Raw genomic sequence first — 16,287 nt, 5'->3', positions numbered from 1 at the left:
CTTTCAGATACACTGAAACAGAAGTCACCAGACCCTTATATATAGTGGGAGGGTGGGGTAGGGTGGGGTTTTTCTCAGAAGGGTAGTAGGAGATGGGGGATTGACTCAATGGGTATGGTAAACCTGTTAATTTGGAAAGGGTGGGTCGTTTTCTCTGCCTGCCTATCATTTCATGACACCTTGAGCATTCACTTACTTGTTTCTGCTGAACCAAAAAAAAAAAAGTAGGGACAGTTTGTAGCCACTATAATTTTTAGAAATGTCCGTGTTTGTTATTTACAATCTCTGCACCACGCTGTAAATGTGAATGGGGTGAGAGGAAGGATGAAATTGTTTCCTTGGGGGAAAGAGTAATTTTCAGATTATAAAGTCCTTTCTACAGATCAGTTATATTCAGTGTGAGACATTAATGTTGCCAGCATAAGGTTAGGGGGAAAGAGAGGTGGAAGGGTATTAAACTTTCATTCTCTTACAAAGTGTATGTGCAAGGTTTTTGTGTCAGTGTCATGTGGGTAGTTTCTATTCATTTATTAGTTTTCATTGGCGGTGAGAGAGATTGGGGGGCCCAGGGGCCTGGCTGGTTGCCTTCAGTTGACTGCAGTGAGTTTTGTTTGCGTGTGAGAGAAGGGGGAGAGGTTGTTGGATCAAGTTAGCGATATTGATTTGTATGCTGTTGGTGGGTTCCTGTTGTTGTCTTGTTGGGCTGTGTGTGTAATAAAGGGGAGCCACACCAGGGTGAAGGCATCCTCTTTTATTTGTTCCTGTGCCAGTTTCAGTCTGTTGGTTAGCTTTTCTAGTAAGCATAGCTGTCAACCTTCCCTTTTTTTGCGGGAAATTCCCTTATTCCAGCGCCGTTTCCCGCTGCTATCCTGGATTCTTAGATATCCCGTAGACTGTCCCTGGGACTGGTGAGGCTGCTGATCCCTTATTTTCGAGGCTGCTGATCCCTTATTTTCAAATCTGAAAGTTGACAGCTATGTCTAGTAAGGCTGTTTCCCATACAGTTTGGTACTAGTAGTCCATGTTCACTGCTGACAGATCCCTCCAGCATCTAGCTAGGGTGCTCTTGGCTGCTGAGAATAGGTGGTTTATGAGCCCTTTGTAGTGTGAGTGTACATGGCATGATTTACTTAGGGCCAAATTCCAGTATTTTGGTGCTTTTTAAAAAAAATGCAGCAGTGGAGGAGGGGCGATGTTAGAGTTTGGGATCACAGCAGGTAGGGATTAGGAATATAAACAGAGCCTTCTTGCTGTGGTCCTGATGAAGAAGACTCCACTGTACCTGCCATTTGCATTTAGAAGAAAGCTTGGCAAACTTATTTGCTTGTATACTAGGGATGCACACATGTGCCTAAATCCATCCTGACATTTGTTCTCATCAGGTATTTTCCCTTCTGCCACACGTCTCTATTCCGTTTTGTTGTCCGGTGATGTGGAAATACACGGTTTTTTTTCATGTATCATAGCTCACAATGGGTGTGTGTATCTATGCCATCGACAAATGTTTACGAATGAATTACTCCCCCTCCCCATAGTTAATGTATTAACAGAGGGGTAGCCCTGTTAGTCTTTTTCAGCAAAAGCAACAGATAGTCCTATGAAACCTTAAAGACGAAGTTAACGGGGGGGGGGGGGGGAGTGTGGAAAATAACTCTGTTATTATTCTATGTGTGATGGGGTGAGATCCTACTTTAGGACTGATACTAAGCTGGTAGCTGCAAGTGACCCTGTTATCGCTATAGGCAGAGGCAAGTCAAAATGTGTTTCTGCAAATTGATTTGACCGTGTCTGTGAAAATACGCACCTGCTAATCTGAGAAGCCGAGTATGTCATAAGCACAGGATTTCTCTGTGCTCCTTGTGTACAGAAAGCAGATATGACCGACCAGGATTTAGAAATAACAGGATTAAAGAGGTGGGTACATTGTAATTTCTCGGGATTACCTTTCAAGTTTGCATATTGCTGGAATATGGGTAAAATTCCTCAACGCTTGTTTTGCTTCTTAAATGATGTGTAATAGAAAATGAAAGCAGAATAATTTAGTCCAGTTCATTTAAAATAATACAGAAAGGCTGACCTCCGTCATTGAACTGCTATGCACATTGATGATTTTTATGAACTGGAAGCCAATTCCACCTTCCCACATTATCAAATAACCTCATCAAAAGTTAAAATACCCTCCTCCCAACCCCACCTAAATTTGCATTTAGATTGTTTGGTGCCAACGTTCTCAATAAGATACTTTTCAGCTCTGTCAAACAAAACCTGATTGTCATTTAGCACAGTGGCAGTCGATTTACATTTCCATTAACGTAGATCCCAGACAATTATCGGAGGAAATAAAAAAAAGAAAAAGAATCTTATAAAAACCAGCTTTCTGTCTGCAGTTTTTATGGAGCCCGGGAGTCGATAAAGGGTGGCTCTTATCACCGTCGGTCCCGGGAATGGCCGTCACAAAGACGAGGCTCCTCTGAGTGAAAGGAGTACCTAGAGGAGACACTGGTGATGATGCACAACAAAGAAAGCTGAGCAGGATGTCAGTCTGCCGGAGAACTGGGTAGGCAAACAGAGACAGGCTGAGAGAGGTTAGCTTAGGTCAAAGGGTGAGAGTGAAGGTCCTAAGGCAAGGGGGAAGGAGCTGGAAGAGGCTCAGAATCAAGACTGGGTACACAGTGAGCAGGAGGCAGGGGTGATAAGACCTTATACCGTATTGGCCCGAATATAAGCCGCACCCAAATATAAGCCACACCTTTAAATTTCAAAGGGAAAAAAAGACAAAAAGGCAATACCCGAATATAAGCCGCTCCCTTAAAATTCCGCAGGCACTCACACCTGTTCCATTTTACCATATGTCTGTTTCAGCAGCGATACCATAAAAGCCAATTTTTGTAAGGCCGCAAATTTAAGCCGCACTTTTAACCTTTCACGGTCGGAATTTGGAAAAAGAAAAAGGTGAGGCTTATATTCAGGCCAATATGGAAAGTGTCATGAACACACATTTTCTGCCCTTGGAATTATTTATTAATTTAATTGCCTGCCCTTCACCAGCTGGCCTCAGGTTGAGATACCACAATTTAACATTCAGAACTAAAAACAAACAAATCCCCACACGGTTAAAACATATTGAATTCACGGGAATAAGGCAGGTCTTGAAAACACACCATAGAATAAATACAATGGAATGCACTGGTGTATGTGTTCAAATCACCTTCCTCACACTGTCGATGGTTTGTTTTCCCCCAAGCAGAAACTGCAAATCAGTCTGTAAATATTCTGAAAATAATTTAAGGATCTAGATGGATGTCTGCAATGTGAAGAATGGGGGTTTCCCCCTCAAACTGTTACCATGCACTGGCTTTCTTGTTAGTGTACAGATCATATATTGGACTTGGCACAGAGTAACGCAGCATTACCTCTGCCAGTTTTGCCATGTTGTAAAGAGCCGCTGAGGTCAGGAAGGGCTCATGGAACTGTGAAAAAACCACAAATGCCAGATCTTTTTTCCAGGAAAGTTTAGAAATAGGCATAGTGTTCTTTTTGAAAACAAACTGGAATGTTCCAAGAAAAAATAAAAAGAAGACTTCAAGGCTCTCCAGTCCCTGGAAGCAAAGCTCTGCAAACTAACTGCATCCAGCTTCAGTTTTCTTGTTGCAGTCTCTGTGTGTAGTCTCTACACCATAGAGCCTCTTACTTTTCATACTGCTGTGTGACCTAGTTTCTCTCTCCAATGCATAACATTCCCAAGACATTTCCTAGAATAGACCCCCTAGGTCCAGACATGTGAAATTGCTGGTGTCTTGTAGTGAATCCTATGAAGTTGACAGTATCCCTTCACAGAGGCTGCTCCCGCAAATTGCACCAAGGAGAATTTTCCTGGCGTCAACACCTTCCTGAGCTATCCTATGGATGCTAAATGGAGCATTGCTGGTGGCCCCAGGATGTCAGTCTAATCCTCAGGAACAATTTAAACAGGCTGATACTGACGGGGCTCTGGCCAGATGTACAGAGAAATGAATAGAATTTTAAAGATAGGCATTCATAAATATGCCTTATGTGCACCATTCAAATAAATCAGGAAAGAAATTGGGGAGGAAAGAGAGCTCGGCGGTAGAGCCACATGATGTGCATGCAGAAGGTTCTAGGTTCAGTCCCTAGGCATCTCCAGTTCCAAGGATATGGCAGCAGGTGATGGTTGCATTTGTGTAGATTAAGAGATGGACTGGTCAATGCCATGATTTGAACAAGTAAACTTCAAGAGCAATGAGACCCAAGTATTACAGAATGCAACCCTTTGCAAGAAAATGTGGGTGTGGGTTTTTTTTGCGGCTTACCTTTGGACTAACTGGATCAAGTTCACATATAACATCAAGTCATGATTTGGTGCTACATAGCTGAGCACTGGGCTCACATACTTTTGCTTCCTCTCTCTTCTCCTGCTGTGTGTGCCTCTTAATTTGTGACTTGCTGGTTTGCAGCAAAGCATGATTTTGCCAGTACATCCAAACTGGAAAACTCTGCAGGTTGGACCAAAACATTTTGCTGCCTGAGGTAAAGGACAAGATCATGCTTCCTCCCATGACATCTTCAAAGGCTGTCCGGACTGGTAGTGGAATCCTGCTTCAACACTGGTAACAGGGCAGCATGTCACTGCATCTGAGGGCAGCAGGCTAGCTTAAGAGGCGCAAGGCAGACCAGGCAGCACACTTGGCTTGTCTACTTCTCACTCATTAGCATCTATCACCTGAGGTGGTGGCTTCATTCTGCCTAATGGTAGAGCCGGTCCTGAAACTATGGCTTGGGTTTGCCCTGAAAAGAAAGATCACACCAGGGTTTGATTCGGATTTACAACCGTGGTTTGATTATGCAAACCATAATTTGCTGGTTCCAATGTAAGGGCAAACAATGGTTTGCCACAAATCAGGAATGCAACCGAGGAGCATGTGAGCAAAAATCCTGGCCCCGTATCACCATAGAATGATTTGCTGTTTCATGCACAACAGGCTGACCCATTGGGCCTTTTTTTTTCAATCTCTATTGCTCTCCATTCAATTAAAAAAAGAACCACATGTATTCATTTGGGTTACATTAATGGTTATTTTATTTAAAGGATGAGAAACACAGTAATTGCAGTTCATTTGTACTCATAATAACCATTGATGTTTTTTCAAAATTGTATGTTAACATCCATGTGTAACAAAAACCATTTTTTTTCCTGAACTGTGCAAAGTACAAAGGGTTTGTTCAGTTAGCAGAAACCTTCTCCAGTACAACAAACCTGGCATTTTACAAAACAAGGCTGCCAGGACAATTCTGTTCATTTTCCGTCTTAGGAAACGCACACATGCGTGTGCACACACTCCCCCCCCTCCCCATGCTTCCTGTCCTTTGAATGCCGTTCATCAACATGGACCACCGGAAGAGCTAATTCTTTCCACACAGAGGTCACTATCCAGAATCCCTGCCTTGTCTTTTGCATTCTGTGTTTGTGCTACATACGTGAAACTGATCCACTACTACAGGAGACTTCTCCAAGCTACCATGATAGATGAGAACTAAGATCTGTTGTTCAAATGTTGTTGGAGCTTCAAGCAGTCAAAGAAACTCTTAATCCTCAGAGGAAATGCGAGCGATGGGTTTTTAAGCATCAAATCCTGGGATCGGAGTGAATGTGGGGGCACCAGTGGTGGAGCTTCATGCTCCAGCACTGAGGGCAGAGAGCAGACAGGGGCGTGGCTGGCGTGCACCCCAGGGGCGTAGCGCCCAGCGCAGGCGGGGGACCAGCCGCGATGGCACCCCATCAGGATCGCGCTGCCAGGGGCAGTGTGCTCCCCTGCCCCCCTCTTCCGCCAGTGGGTGGCACAACCTTTAAAAATACTGAATTCAGAAAAGATGTGTTTGCAAATTGTTGTGTTTTGTCCTAGTGGAGTTTGTGGATTATGGATTAACACTTTCATACAGAGATGTGCAAAAGCTTTTTGGCCAAACAACAGTGGCTATAATATCCCTGCCAAAGGGTGATGATTCCTTGGTGCTGCTGTTGTGTGAATGGCTGGCTGAATACACTGTGCAAGAGCTAAGATCCTTCGCTGCTCTATATTCTGAGCACAGCAAAGAAACCAATTCTAGATAAGGGGTGGCCTTGTTTATCAAAGAACAAGCAACAGTAGGTGCATGCATGGACATCTGTGTGCCTAGGAAGATTTGCGCCTTTTTTCTTTGAACAGCAACCCTACCCCAAATAAACCCTACCTTTGATGCTCCCCTCGGTTTCAAAAGTGGTTTACCATACAGCACTGGGCAGGAGGATTTGTTCAGGAAACATCTTTGAACACGCCTTAGATGTGTGGAACTAGTTGTGTGGTTATCTGAATCTGCCCGTCTACAGCTGAAGTACACAATGCTCACATCTGACTTATTCGTGCAAAACTCTTTTGACACTATGTACGAGGGGCTGTCACAACTATGGCAAACAGCCACCATTTTTGGTCCACTATAGAGAGCCTTCAGTATTAAGCATATAATTATGTGCACTGTCCTGAACTGTTTGAGATTTAATTTTTTTTTTAAAAAAACCATGTACCATAGGAAGTGGGAGAACGCATTGTCTTTAATCCCTGTTTACTTGTGAGAGGAATGTTTTCTTGCTCAAACTACAGAAGCACCAACATGGATTTGGTCCAAACAATTGGTTGCAATAATTCCAAAGCAAATCAGAATAGAAACCATCTTCCTTTGCCCATTCCCTTTCATCTTTTCTCAGTTCTGAGTACAGATGCTGGTGAAGAAAACACTCCTCCATCTCAGGTTCCCAGCTGGAGGAAGTTTTGAATTTCCACCACCCTTTTACCTCCCCCCGGGGGGGGGGGAATGACACTTTACATTGCCAGCCACAGATATTCTCACACTTGAAGTCAAAAGTCACAATTGACCAGGGCATGCTACAGGCTATATTTAAGAGTAACAGACACATCACACGCTGACACATGTAAAAGTACTGTAGTTCATTTTTAAAAAACCAACAAAGCCACTTCCGAGATGTGGGGATTTCGAGCAATGAATGACCGAGAAGGGAGCACCCATCCCATCCTTATGCTGTTCACTGTATTCCCTCTCCAAATCACATTCCCAAGCAGCTCTTCCCTGAATGTGTCAAAGATGCATGCAAAAACATGGTTGGAATCCTGTATTGGGTAGGGAGCCATTGGGAACAAAACTTCAGGCAGGGGAAGGGTTAATTTGCACACCCCACCTATTTCCTCCCTCTAACTGCCCCTCCTGAAACAGCTAGTTTTGCTTTCTTTCATTTTTTAAAAATAAACGAATGGCATCATGGCACTCTTACATGTTTTAGTGTGCAATACGCAGTCCCCCCCCCCCCCCGAGTATTTTGAAGTTTAAGGTGGAACTTAAGCACGTACCCAAACATCTTCTAAGGAAAACAGAATTTAAAACTGTTAAGCTTTGCCTTGATTGTGTCATTTGTTTTTAAATGATGAGAAGAGGTAGATGGGAAGGAGGGAACAGAATGGGCAGGCCAAAGTGTGCGCTTCAAGACAATTCATGAGAAGGCTGACTCTGGCCAGACCAGTGCCTAAATCACTCCCCTCCACAGGAGAAGATAGGAAGGGCAGATACTGGGACGTGTACACATGTGTGTGTGTGTGTGTTGGGGTAATAATCGAAACGGGCTTGAGAGACAAGTGATAGCTAGAAATAAGGGTATGCCAATAACCTCGGGTAAACTCCCCTTTGGGGAAGGCACAGGTGAGCCTTAGCCTCCTGTAGAACTGGGGTGGCTAATGCCCGGCCTGGGGCCTCACCTGGCCCACCCTCAAGCCCCTCCAAGTTTGGTAGCAGTGGCAAAAGAAACAACCATAAAAGTTGACACATCCCTGGGAGGGGTTGGAGAGATTTAGTAAGGCCCAGCGAATCTGACAGGGACGCAAATGGGCTCCCTGTCCAGTCATCAGAAGGATGATTTGATGAGCAGGAAGGTGGCAATACCTCCTTTGTCAGCTGATCTGCTGTGGGAGGGGCAGTGTGCCCGTGTGAGAGTGTGGGGTGGTCACACCACTGACCTGTGGGTGCCACAGGGTTGGCTGAGGGAGATTACAATCTTTGAGCCAAACAGGTTTAGGCATGTCTGTTCTAGGGTAACTCTAGCTAAAGCTAGATGTTCTACCTAAAGGATCCCACAGAAGATGGAAAGTAACCTGAGTAACAGCTGAAATGTTTTTGAACTCACTTGTACTACTTCCACATATCCTCTTTTTAATCTTTGTATGCCACAGGCTCCCTGGCGAATGAAATACATGTTTGTATTGTTGTACCAGCTTTTCTATATATAAGAGGGTTATCTGAATATTTCCATCACTGAATATGGCTTCCTAGAATATAGCTAGCACCCCACAATTATTTGTGCACGAGTATCTGCCCTCAGAGCTGGTGTCATCAGAAATGGGTCTCATCTATCCAAGTACCTGATGATTGTTTCAGCAACTTTTAGGACTGGGCTGTTAGTCTGGCATGTTAAAATTAAGAGAGTACAAAAACATTACCCTACATTTTGAAGGAGCAACGGGCTATGTCTCTTGATTTCTGCCCATATCTTAGAATGAGAAGAGCGTAGCTTATGCAGGACAAAGTAATACATTACAACAATGGGAAGATTTTGGGTGGTGTTTCCAGTATACACTGCCTGAATTAAACAGAGCAAAAGACATTGCTAAAAATATCCTTCTGTCTCTCTGACAATTTTTTTTAACAGATGTCACCAGCTGATTTATGACAGGTTTATTTTCTTGCTTCCTATTTATTGCACCTTTAAGTTCTTGGTTGCCGGAAGCTTCTATTGCCTGAATATTTTATTATGATTATGATTATGTAGCTTGACCCAGGTTAGAAAACCAAACACTGTTCAGAACTATACATTTCTACAGAAACAAATCACATTTTGATAGTGGTAATTACAGCCATCTTCTCTCTGATGTTCAGAGACAGAGAGAAATAAGATTTCCAGCGTTCTGTGCTTGCGGGAACCTGCAGTGTTCTTTTTATTGCCATGTAGAAGTCAATTAAAATGAATCCTCCTGGAAAAGCTCCCAAATCTCCAGTAATTATCGCTGTCTAGACAGTGTACTATGCTTTGAAGAGGCTTCCGACACAATATATTTGTGTGTAAGGAACAGGCCACTGTATATTTAGTGATTCTTAAGATTCCGACTCCCCTCTGGTTGCACGGAGCAAGCAAGAGAAAGGTTTTGATCTTTAGGAGCCTGACATTAGCGACAATAAAAGATACAAAAATACACATAGGAGTATCTTCTAATACAACAGATGATAAATGAATGTGTAGGTATCTGAGCTAACCAATGGAATTTCATTCAGTCAATGAATAATGGGTTGAATCCAAAGGTGCCCTTCTGGGTGTGGAGTGGGCCTTCCTCTCACAGCACAGCTGTTTTACAGCTCATGCAATAGCCTTGCATAAATCCACAATGTTCTCCTGCAGTTGAAAGCATGAGTACTGCTGTGGAGCAGACCTATTATAGCACTGTGTGATCTCTTTTGTAAGGGTTTGCTGAATGCCACTAGCAAGCTGTTTTCCTTCCACTCATGCGTCTTTGGATCGAATTCAATCGCTTTGCCTATTTGCCATCTCTTACTTCTTTTTTTTGTCACACCCTATAGCAGTTGCTGACCAGAATCCAGAGATTTGCTTTCCACAAGCAGATCAAGGTAATATTCCTTGTGAAACCTGCTCACGCGAGGTGCACTCAGAGAACACTTTCCCCATGTGGAAGCCTGTTTCACGAAGCTACTTGTACGCGTAGCTTGTGCAAAGCCTTGCACATAGAGCAGGGGTTCCCAAATGTCCCCCCATGAACAACTTGAAATTGCTGAGGGCCACTCTGCCTGTTATAGCAATTGCAGTGCATTGTACTAGATGCTGTAGGATTTTTTAAATTGCATTGTTATTGCTTCTTTTATTTTGTATTACAATTTGAGTTCCATAGAATATAAGACATAAAAGCAATAAAATACAATTAAATATGTCTAATGCAATGGATATGGGATCTTCCATCTTCATCCATAGACACGTGCTGGACCAACTGAATGAAACTCATGGACCACTGGTAGTATATAGACCAGTTTGGGAACTCCTGATGCAGAGAGTTTCACAAGGATTTCTTCTGCTTGTGGTCCTATCTGTATCCTGGCCCCAGTTGCTTCAATGTCAGTAGCAAGTATGGCAACTGTAAGATCTTTTGCATACTTGAGAACAATTTTTTAATTTGATATGCCAAATCAAGTATTTCTTAACTGGGTTTTTAAATGAAAAGTAGCGCCGTATGTATGCGAAGTAGGACTTTCCTTATCTATATGGAGTTTGCAATGTGTAACATTTCTTGCATTAGAAAAGTATATTGTATAATAGCTCTCTTATCTGAAATACATTAAAGCAACAATCAAAATTAAAATGCTGCAAAGGAAAGAAAAAGTAATGGCTAACCAAAACGTCATGTAGTTGATGATAGTCAGTCCAGCATATCAGATTGTTGGCTCTTCGTATGAAATCTTTGATGCGCTATTAAGCTAACTACAGGAGATGCAGTGACAAGAGAAAAAGTCTCAATGTGGTGTCCACACTGCTCGACGTGACTTTGTCATGCGGTCCATTGTCACACATAGGATTTGGCTTTCAGAATGGGTTGGGAAGTCGTGGGAAAATGCACTTTTCCAGTGTTGACTCGCCTGACACTGGGAACGCTACTCTCAATATTTTTCTGGGGGTGCACGGTGTATGAAAAGGCCCTGACTAGTATTCTTAAGCAGAATATTTTGAGGTATCTATTAGAAAGGAATGCTGGCAATGTTTTGGACTCCCAAATTCTGTCTAGCCGAACAGTGTGCAGATTTCAGCGGGTTCCGTCCCGTCCATGAGCTTCCTTTACCCCCACCTGGGAAAACAGACAAGTTCAAGAGCCCCCCTTGCAGTCCTCTTGAAACTCAAGTCCCTCTTGCATAGGCCAGTAATAAGAACACTGCAGCTCAGACAAATAAATGACAGCAATATAACAAGTTTCTTAATCCCCCCTTTTTTAAAACATACTTTATCATTTACACAAAGTGTGGCGGCTGGATTTTAGCTTAAGATACAACCCGAATGTGTGTCTCCGAGTGGAAGGCACGACTACAGCAATACTGCTTGTATGTACCGTACGTGGGTTTGAAAGCACAGCAAGAGACCTCATCTCCTGGGCTGAATATCAAAGAGCCTGCGGAGTCTTTGGAAATAATAATTACAGTTCTTGTTATGGCAGTGGATATTAGGAAAGTTTCCCTTCGCTGTTTCTTTCTTTCTTTTTTTTTGTGCTATGGAATTTCCTGTGAAAGGTCCTTCGAGTCCAAAAAGCGTGGAGCTCAAGCCCTCAGAAGCTCTCCACAAAGCTCCCAGGAAAGAGGCCTGACCTGCCGTTTCTCTGCAAAGTCCCTTTGTACCAGCCGTCCTCCCTTTTCTTGTGGACAAACACGATGTCGCCTTCTTTCAGTTCGATCTCGGCTTCGCTTTGTGGCGGATAGGGGACCACAACACGATACCTTTAAGAGACAGAAGGGTAGACCTTATTGCAGAAGGTGGTTCATACGCTCTACTTCTACTCCCTGGAAGGGTCAGAGATCTACACCTGGAACCAGCAACCGCATAGGCTGGTTGGGAATGATGATGTGGAAAGTTCCCACGCCAGAAACTCTTACACAATGCATATATTTATGTCAGTTTTACCAATAGGACGTCAAAGGTCACTAGGCTGCAGAATGCTTCACCAGCCTCTGGGGTGGTAGCAGAAAAGGGACAGGGAGGCACGTCCCTTCTTCAGCAGCCTGCTGCATTTTACTTATTTAGCATTTACGTTTATTATTGCCCCATAACATAGCTATCTGGATGCAGCTCAGAGACCACCTTTGCTCCAGCAGCCTGCTTGGTTTCTTGCTCACAGGCTTGCATAGAATTCCTGGTCATCTGTAGCTGCCAGGCAAATACACAAGCTGATTTATTGAGAGAGTATCTCTGTACCTTGCTTTTCAGCTAAGAGGATATATTTAAAAAGTCACTGGGTTCTTTTGTTTATTATACTTGCATTTCGCTGTTCCTTTAGTGGAGTGGCTGCCAGGATCTGATCATGGATCAGATGCATGACACTTCCCTAACAGTGTAACATCATCGGTTAAGCATAGGAGGGGTCACTATAACACTGTTGAGCATCATATTGTATCTGAAATGCCTGGAGAAAAGCTGTGTATTTTGACATGATTACACAACTGTGTAGAATATAGCGCTCATGAGTCAGGATGTAAGGAGGCAGTTGTCTTGTATTTGTTGCAAGCAGCCCTGTTTCTGTTCTGCTGCAGTTCACCTTCTGCTGAAAATGTTATTTGTCATGCTGTCTGCTGTGGTGAAATTATGTAATTTGTGCCATTAATGATGCAAATTATATTGTTATTATATTATTCCACCCCATTCATTTCATTGTGAAGGAAACTATGCAGATGGGGAACACACACACACACACACACACACACACACACACAATTTGCAGATAACAACAGTGAATACCAGTTGTATTCACTGGATTGATCTCTGTTCTGGACACAGGAAGAATAAGCAAACATTGCTGCTCCCATTTCCATTTTTGACAGAATTCTCCAACATCCCTGCTCATGAGCGATCCAAAATAAGCTGGTCATCTTTCCCCCTCACCAGTAAATCAGGCTGTCACTTCCTCCGGGTTTGCCAATGCAAGTAATAGGGTTTGAAATGTGGACTACTGGCTAGCTATGGAGAAAGTCTATCATACTGCCATGGGCAGATCTGCTACACTTTGCGAAGCACTGCCAATCTCAGCCATTATGCAAATGAATGTTCACATTATTTTAGACATGCTGCTTCAGTGCTGACTAATTACATTATTCAATTAGAGTAATTTTAGCTAAAATGATCCCAGGTTTCAAATCTTGCAACTGTGTATGGATGTGCATAATGGAATACGCAAAATAGGGCAGAGTTTATTGGACCCCATCTTCCTGGTGAATGGAAATGCAACATTTTATTTTACTTCAAACTGTTCAAATTTAGGTGCATCGTAGTGGCAGAAGCATTCCGCATCTGCTCAGACTGTCCAATTGCAATTCAAAGCAGATGTGGAAAACTGGAGCTCATAACACAATAAATTGGTGTCTCCCCCACCCCAATTTACAAATGGCAAAACTCTAAAGGGCTACATAGTATCTAAAGGGATACTATGTGTACATAGTGGCGCTGTGGGTTAAACCACAGAGCCTAGGACTTGCCGATCAGAAGGTCGGCGGTTAGAATCCCTGCAATGGGGTGTGCTCCCATTGCTCGGTCCCTGCTCCTGTCAACCTAGCAGTTCAAAAGCACATCAAAGTGCAAGTAGATAAATAGGTACCGCTCCGGCGGGAAGGTAAACGGCGTTTCCGTGCACTGCTCTGGTTCGCCAGAAGTGGCTTAGTTATGCTGGCCACATGACCCGGAAGCTGTACACCGGCTCCCTCAGCCAATAAAGCGAGATGAGCGCCACAACCCCAGAGTCAGTCACGACTGGACCTAATGGTCAGGGGTCCCTTTACCTTTACCTTATGTGTACATAGGCACATAGGGATTTGCTATCTGCCAAAACGTTTTCACGTATTTGAATTTTTTTGCAAAATATAACACGAATGGTGGGTCTTGGGTCTCCTGCTCCATTGATCAGCCAGACCAGGCAAATTCAGCGTTATAAGGACCAGGAATATTAAGCAAATAACAGCACTTCCTAGGCATTTCTTGATAGCTCTCGCAGAGATGAAACTGGATTATCTCAGTTGTGCTGATTACAGCGGTTATATGTTTAGGCAAACAGCACTGGAAGGAAGCAGGTGTTAAGAAAATAGAATTGGAATAAATGCAGGCTAGAATGTGCTACAGTGAAGGAAAATCCGAGCCATTCCCTCCCAGGGCTTCATTATCTGATTAGTTTCATACACAATACCTTACAAAATGCACAGTCGGCTCTGAATTCCACTCCAGGCTGCAAACAATTAATCAGTGTGATTAATTCCTCTACCTTTTATTGCAATTAAAATTTAGCCCATTAATAGGTAGGAATGACAACAAGCAACGACCCCCAAGGCTTGGGAAGCCCCACAAAATGCACTGCAGTAATTAAGAATTGTTTTCCTTCTTGCAATAAGTGTTAGGTAGCTTCTTGCAATGGGTAGGTCAGGCATGGCCAAACTTGGCCCTCCAGCTGTTTTGGGACTACAGTTCCCATCATCCCTGACCACTGGTCCTGTTAGCTAGGGATGATGGGAGTTGTAGTCCCAAAACATCTGGAGGGCCGAGTTTGCCTCTGCCTGAGCTAGGTAGTGGGGGGTACTCAGATGGAGGGGCACAAAATGCGGGGCTCGGTACAAAACAAGTAAAAAAAATTAGCCTCAGTTTGGAGGGCATTCCAATTTTGGGGGTTCACATTTAATAAAGCTGTGCCTGCTGTGTTTTATTGCCTAACTCTCCCGTATTTTATATATTTGTGGTTGTCAAGCCACAAGTGCTGCATAAAATATGAATCTGTTCATCTGAACCCACCCATGCACTTTACTTCATCTATAGAACTGAACAAATTATGTATACAGTAAAATACAAACAAGCAAACATGTTGAGTGCGGAGATGAAAAAGTCACTATGTTGCCAGATGTGAAATGCAGCTTCACACATGTATTTTATTTTATTTTTAAAATTGTACTACTGAGCACTTGGGTGACTTAATGAGCACAAATGGATGTGGAATGAACTTCCAGACAAGTGTTTAATGTAGCTGCTCCAATGATCCAGGGCTAGGCATTATCCTTCCTAGTGTGCAAAGGTAATTAATATTCCTCATTTATAGGCATAAAGAACCATATGATCAGTTAAGGGGTGCAGATAAACCAGTGATATGGAAGTTAATTCATAAATCAATTAGAAAACCTTGCCTGCTGAGTATAATTAAGCTTATTTCAATTAGAGGTTATTCTCGGATTTAAGACTCGGGGAATCAAAAGGCCTGAAAATCAGGATCTGAATTCTCAGCTACTACAAAGTGCAATTAGCACTATCTGTAATGTTTTAAGAGGCCCATCTGTATAACTCCATTTGCAGCTTATTGTGCAAACAATGGGAACACAGGCTGGCCACCTGGCTCTGTGCATTTTCCATTCCACAGCTTCACAATCCTGCCCTTGCTAACTTCCATTCTTGGGGCTAAGAACGTAGCAGTATTTTTATCATGCCTGGTTAGAAGAAAAAAATGTAAATTAATAGTAAGGCTAAATTTTTCTGGGTTTTGGTGGAAATACAACCGTTGGCGTCATGGAGCAGGCTTCAATGCTTCCAAGTCTGGGAATGTTCCTATCGACTTGTCCTAACAGTAGCCAAATACAGCAGTCTTGCTACTAAATCTGCTAGCCCTCATGCCCAGATATTCTGATGTGAATTATGACACACAGAGAGAACCAATTTTTTTGTAATGTGGAAACAATTCTTATTTCCCACATATACTTGGTTATTCAGAAGTCTGCTATAGGGTGGGGTTTTTTTTCATTATCTCTGGGGGTTAAAAACGGAGTCTTTGCACTTAATAATGTGCATGCTTTTAAAAAATGCTAATAGCAGCCCTGGGAGTGGCTGATTAGAATCACAGCAGGCAGGGAGTTAATGAAGTTATTGAATTTATTAATTGCTTCCCGTAATAGAATGTCCCAATGTGGTGTACAAGTATAAATACAGTGATGCAATAAAAATATAGGTAAAGGTAAAGGGACCCCTGACCATTAGGTCCAGTCGTGGCGGACTCTGGGGTTGTGGCACTCATCTCACTTTATTGGACGAGGGAGCCGGAGTACAGCTTCCGGGTCATGTGGCCAGCAGGACTAAGCCGCTTCTGGTGAACCAGAGCAGCGCATAGAAACACCATTTACCTTCCTGCCGGAGCGGTACCTATTTATCTACTTGCACTTTGTGCTTTCGAAGTGCTAGGTTGGCAGGAGCAGGGACCGAGGAATGGGAGCTCACCCCGTCCCGGGGATTTGAACCGCCGACCTTCTGATCGGCAAGCCGTAGGCTCTGTGGTTTAGACCACAGCACCACCCATGTCCCTAATAAAATTATACAAACATATTAAAAGCAAGGGGCTGTGCCCCTGCTCTCTTCCCTTGCTGACTCTGCCTGCACCCAACCCATCCCTCACC

General features: G+C 43.3%; 1 protein-coding gene and 1 long non-coding RNA gene across 4 annotated transcripts in view; one reads left to right on the top strand and one right to left on the bottom strand.

The window, feature by feature from the left end:
* Positions 1-16,287, top strand: part of LOC308475896 — a 44,649-nt gene that overhangs the window by 11,919 nt on the left and 16,443 nt on the right. The window contains exon 1 of one of the 2 annotated variants that reach the window (XR_013985499.1): positions 361-2,585. The exons of the other annotated variant lie outside the window; for it this stretch is intronic. This is a non-coding gene — a long non-coding RNA (uncharacterized lncRNA). Of the gene's footprint in view, positions 1-360; positions 2,586-16,287 lie in introns of those variants that run through there. 2 annotated transcript variants of the gene reach the window in all.
* The window catches only part of SH3RF3 (SH3 domain containing ring finger 3), a 208,301-nt gene continuing 197,094 nt past the window's right edge, over positions 5,081-16,287 (bottom strand). For both annotated transcript variants that reach the window (XM_081002987.1, XM_081002986.1), the window contains one exon: positions 5,081-11,601. In XM_081002987.1, coding sequence (XP_080859113.1) covers positions 11,433-11,601 — 169 coding nt within the window. In that variant the 3' untranslated portion in view covers positions 5,081-11,432. The remainder of the gene's footprint in view (positions 11,602-16,287) is intronic.

This window comes from Podarcis pityusensis, assembly GCF_964106645.2.
Source record: "Podarcis pityusensis genome assembly, chromosome: 4".
Classification (NCBI taxonomy): domain Eukaryota; kingdom Metazoa; phylum Chordata; class Lepidosauria; order Squamata; family Lacertidae; genus Podarcis; species Podarcis pityusensis.
The sequence above is the reverse complement of the archived record's forward strand: the minus strand, read 5'-3'. Positions and strand labels throughout refer to the sequence as shown.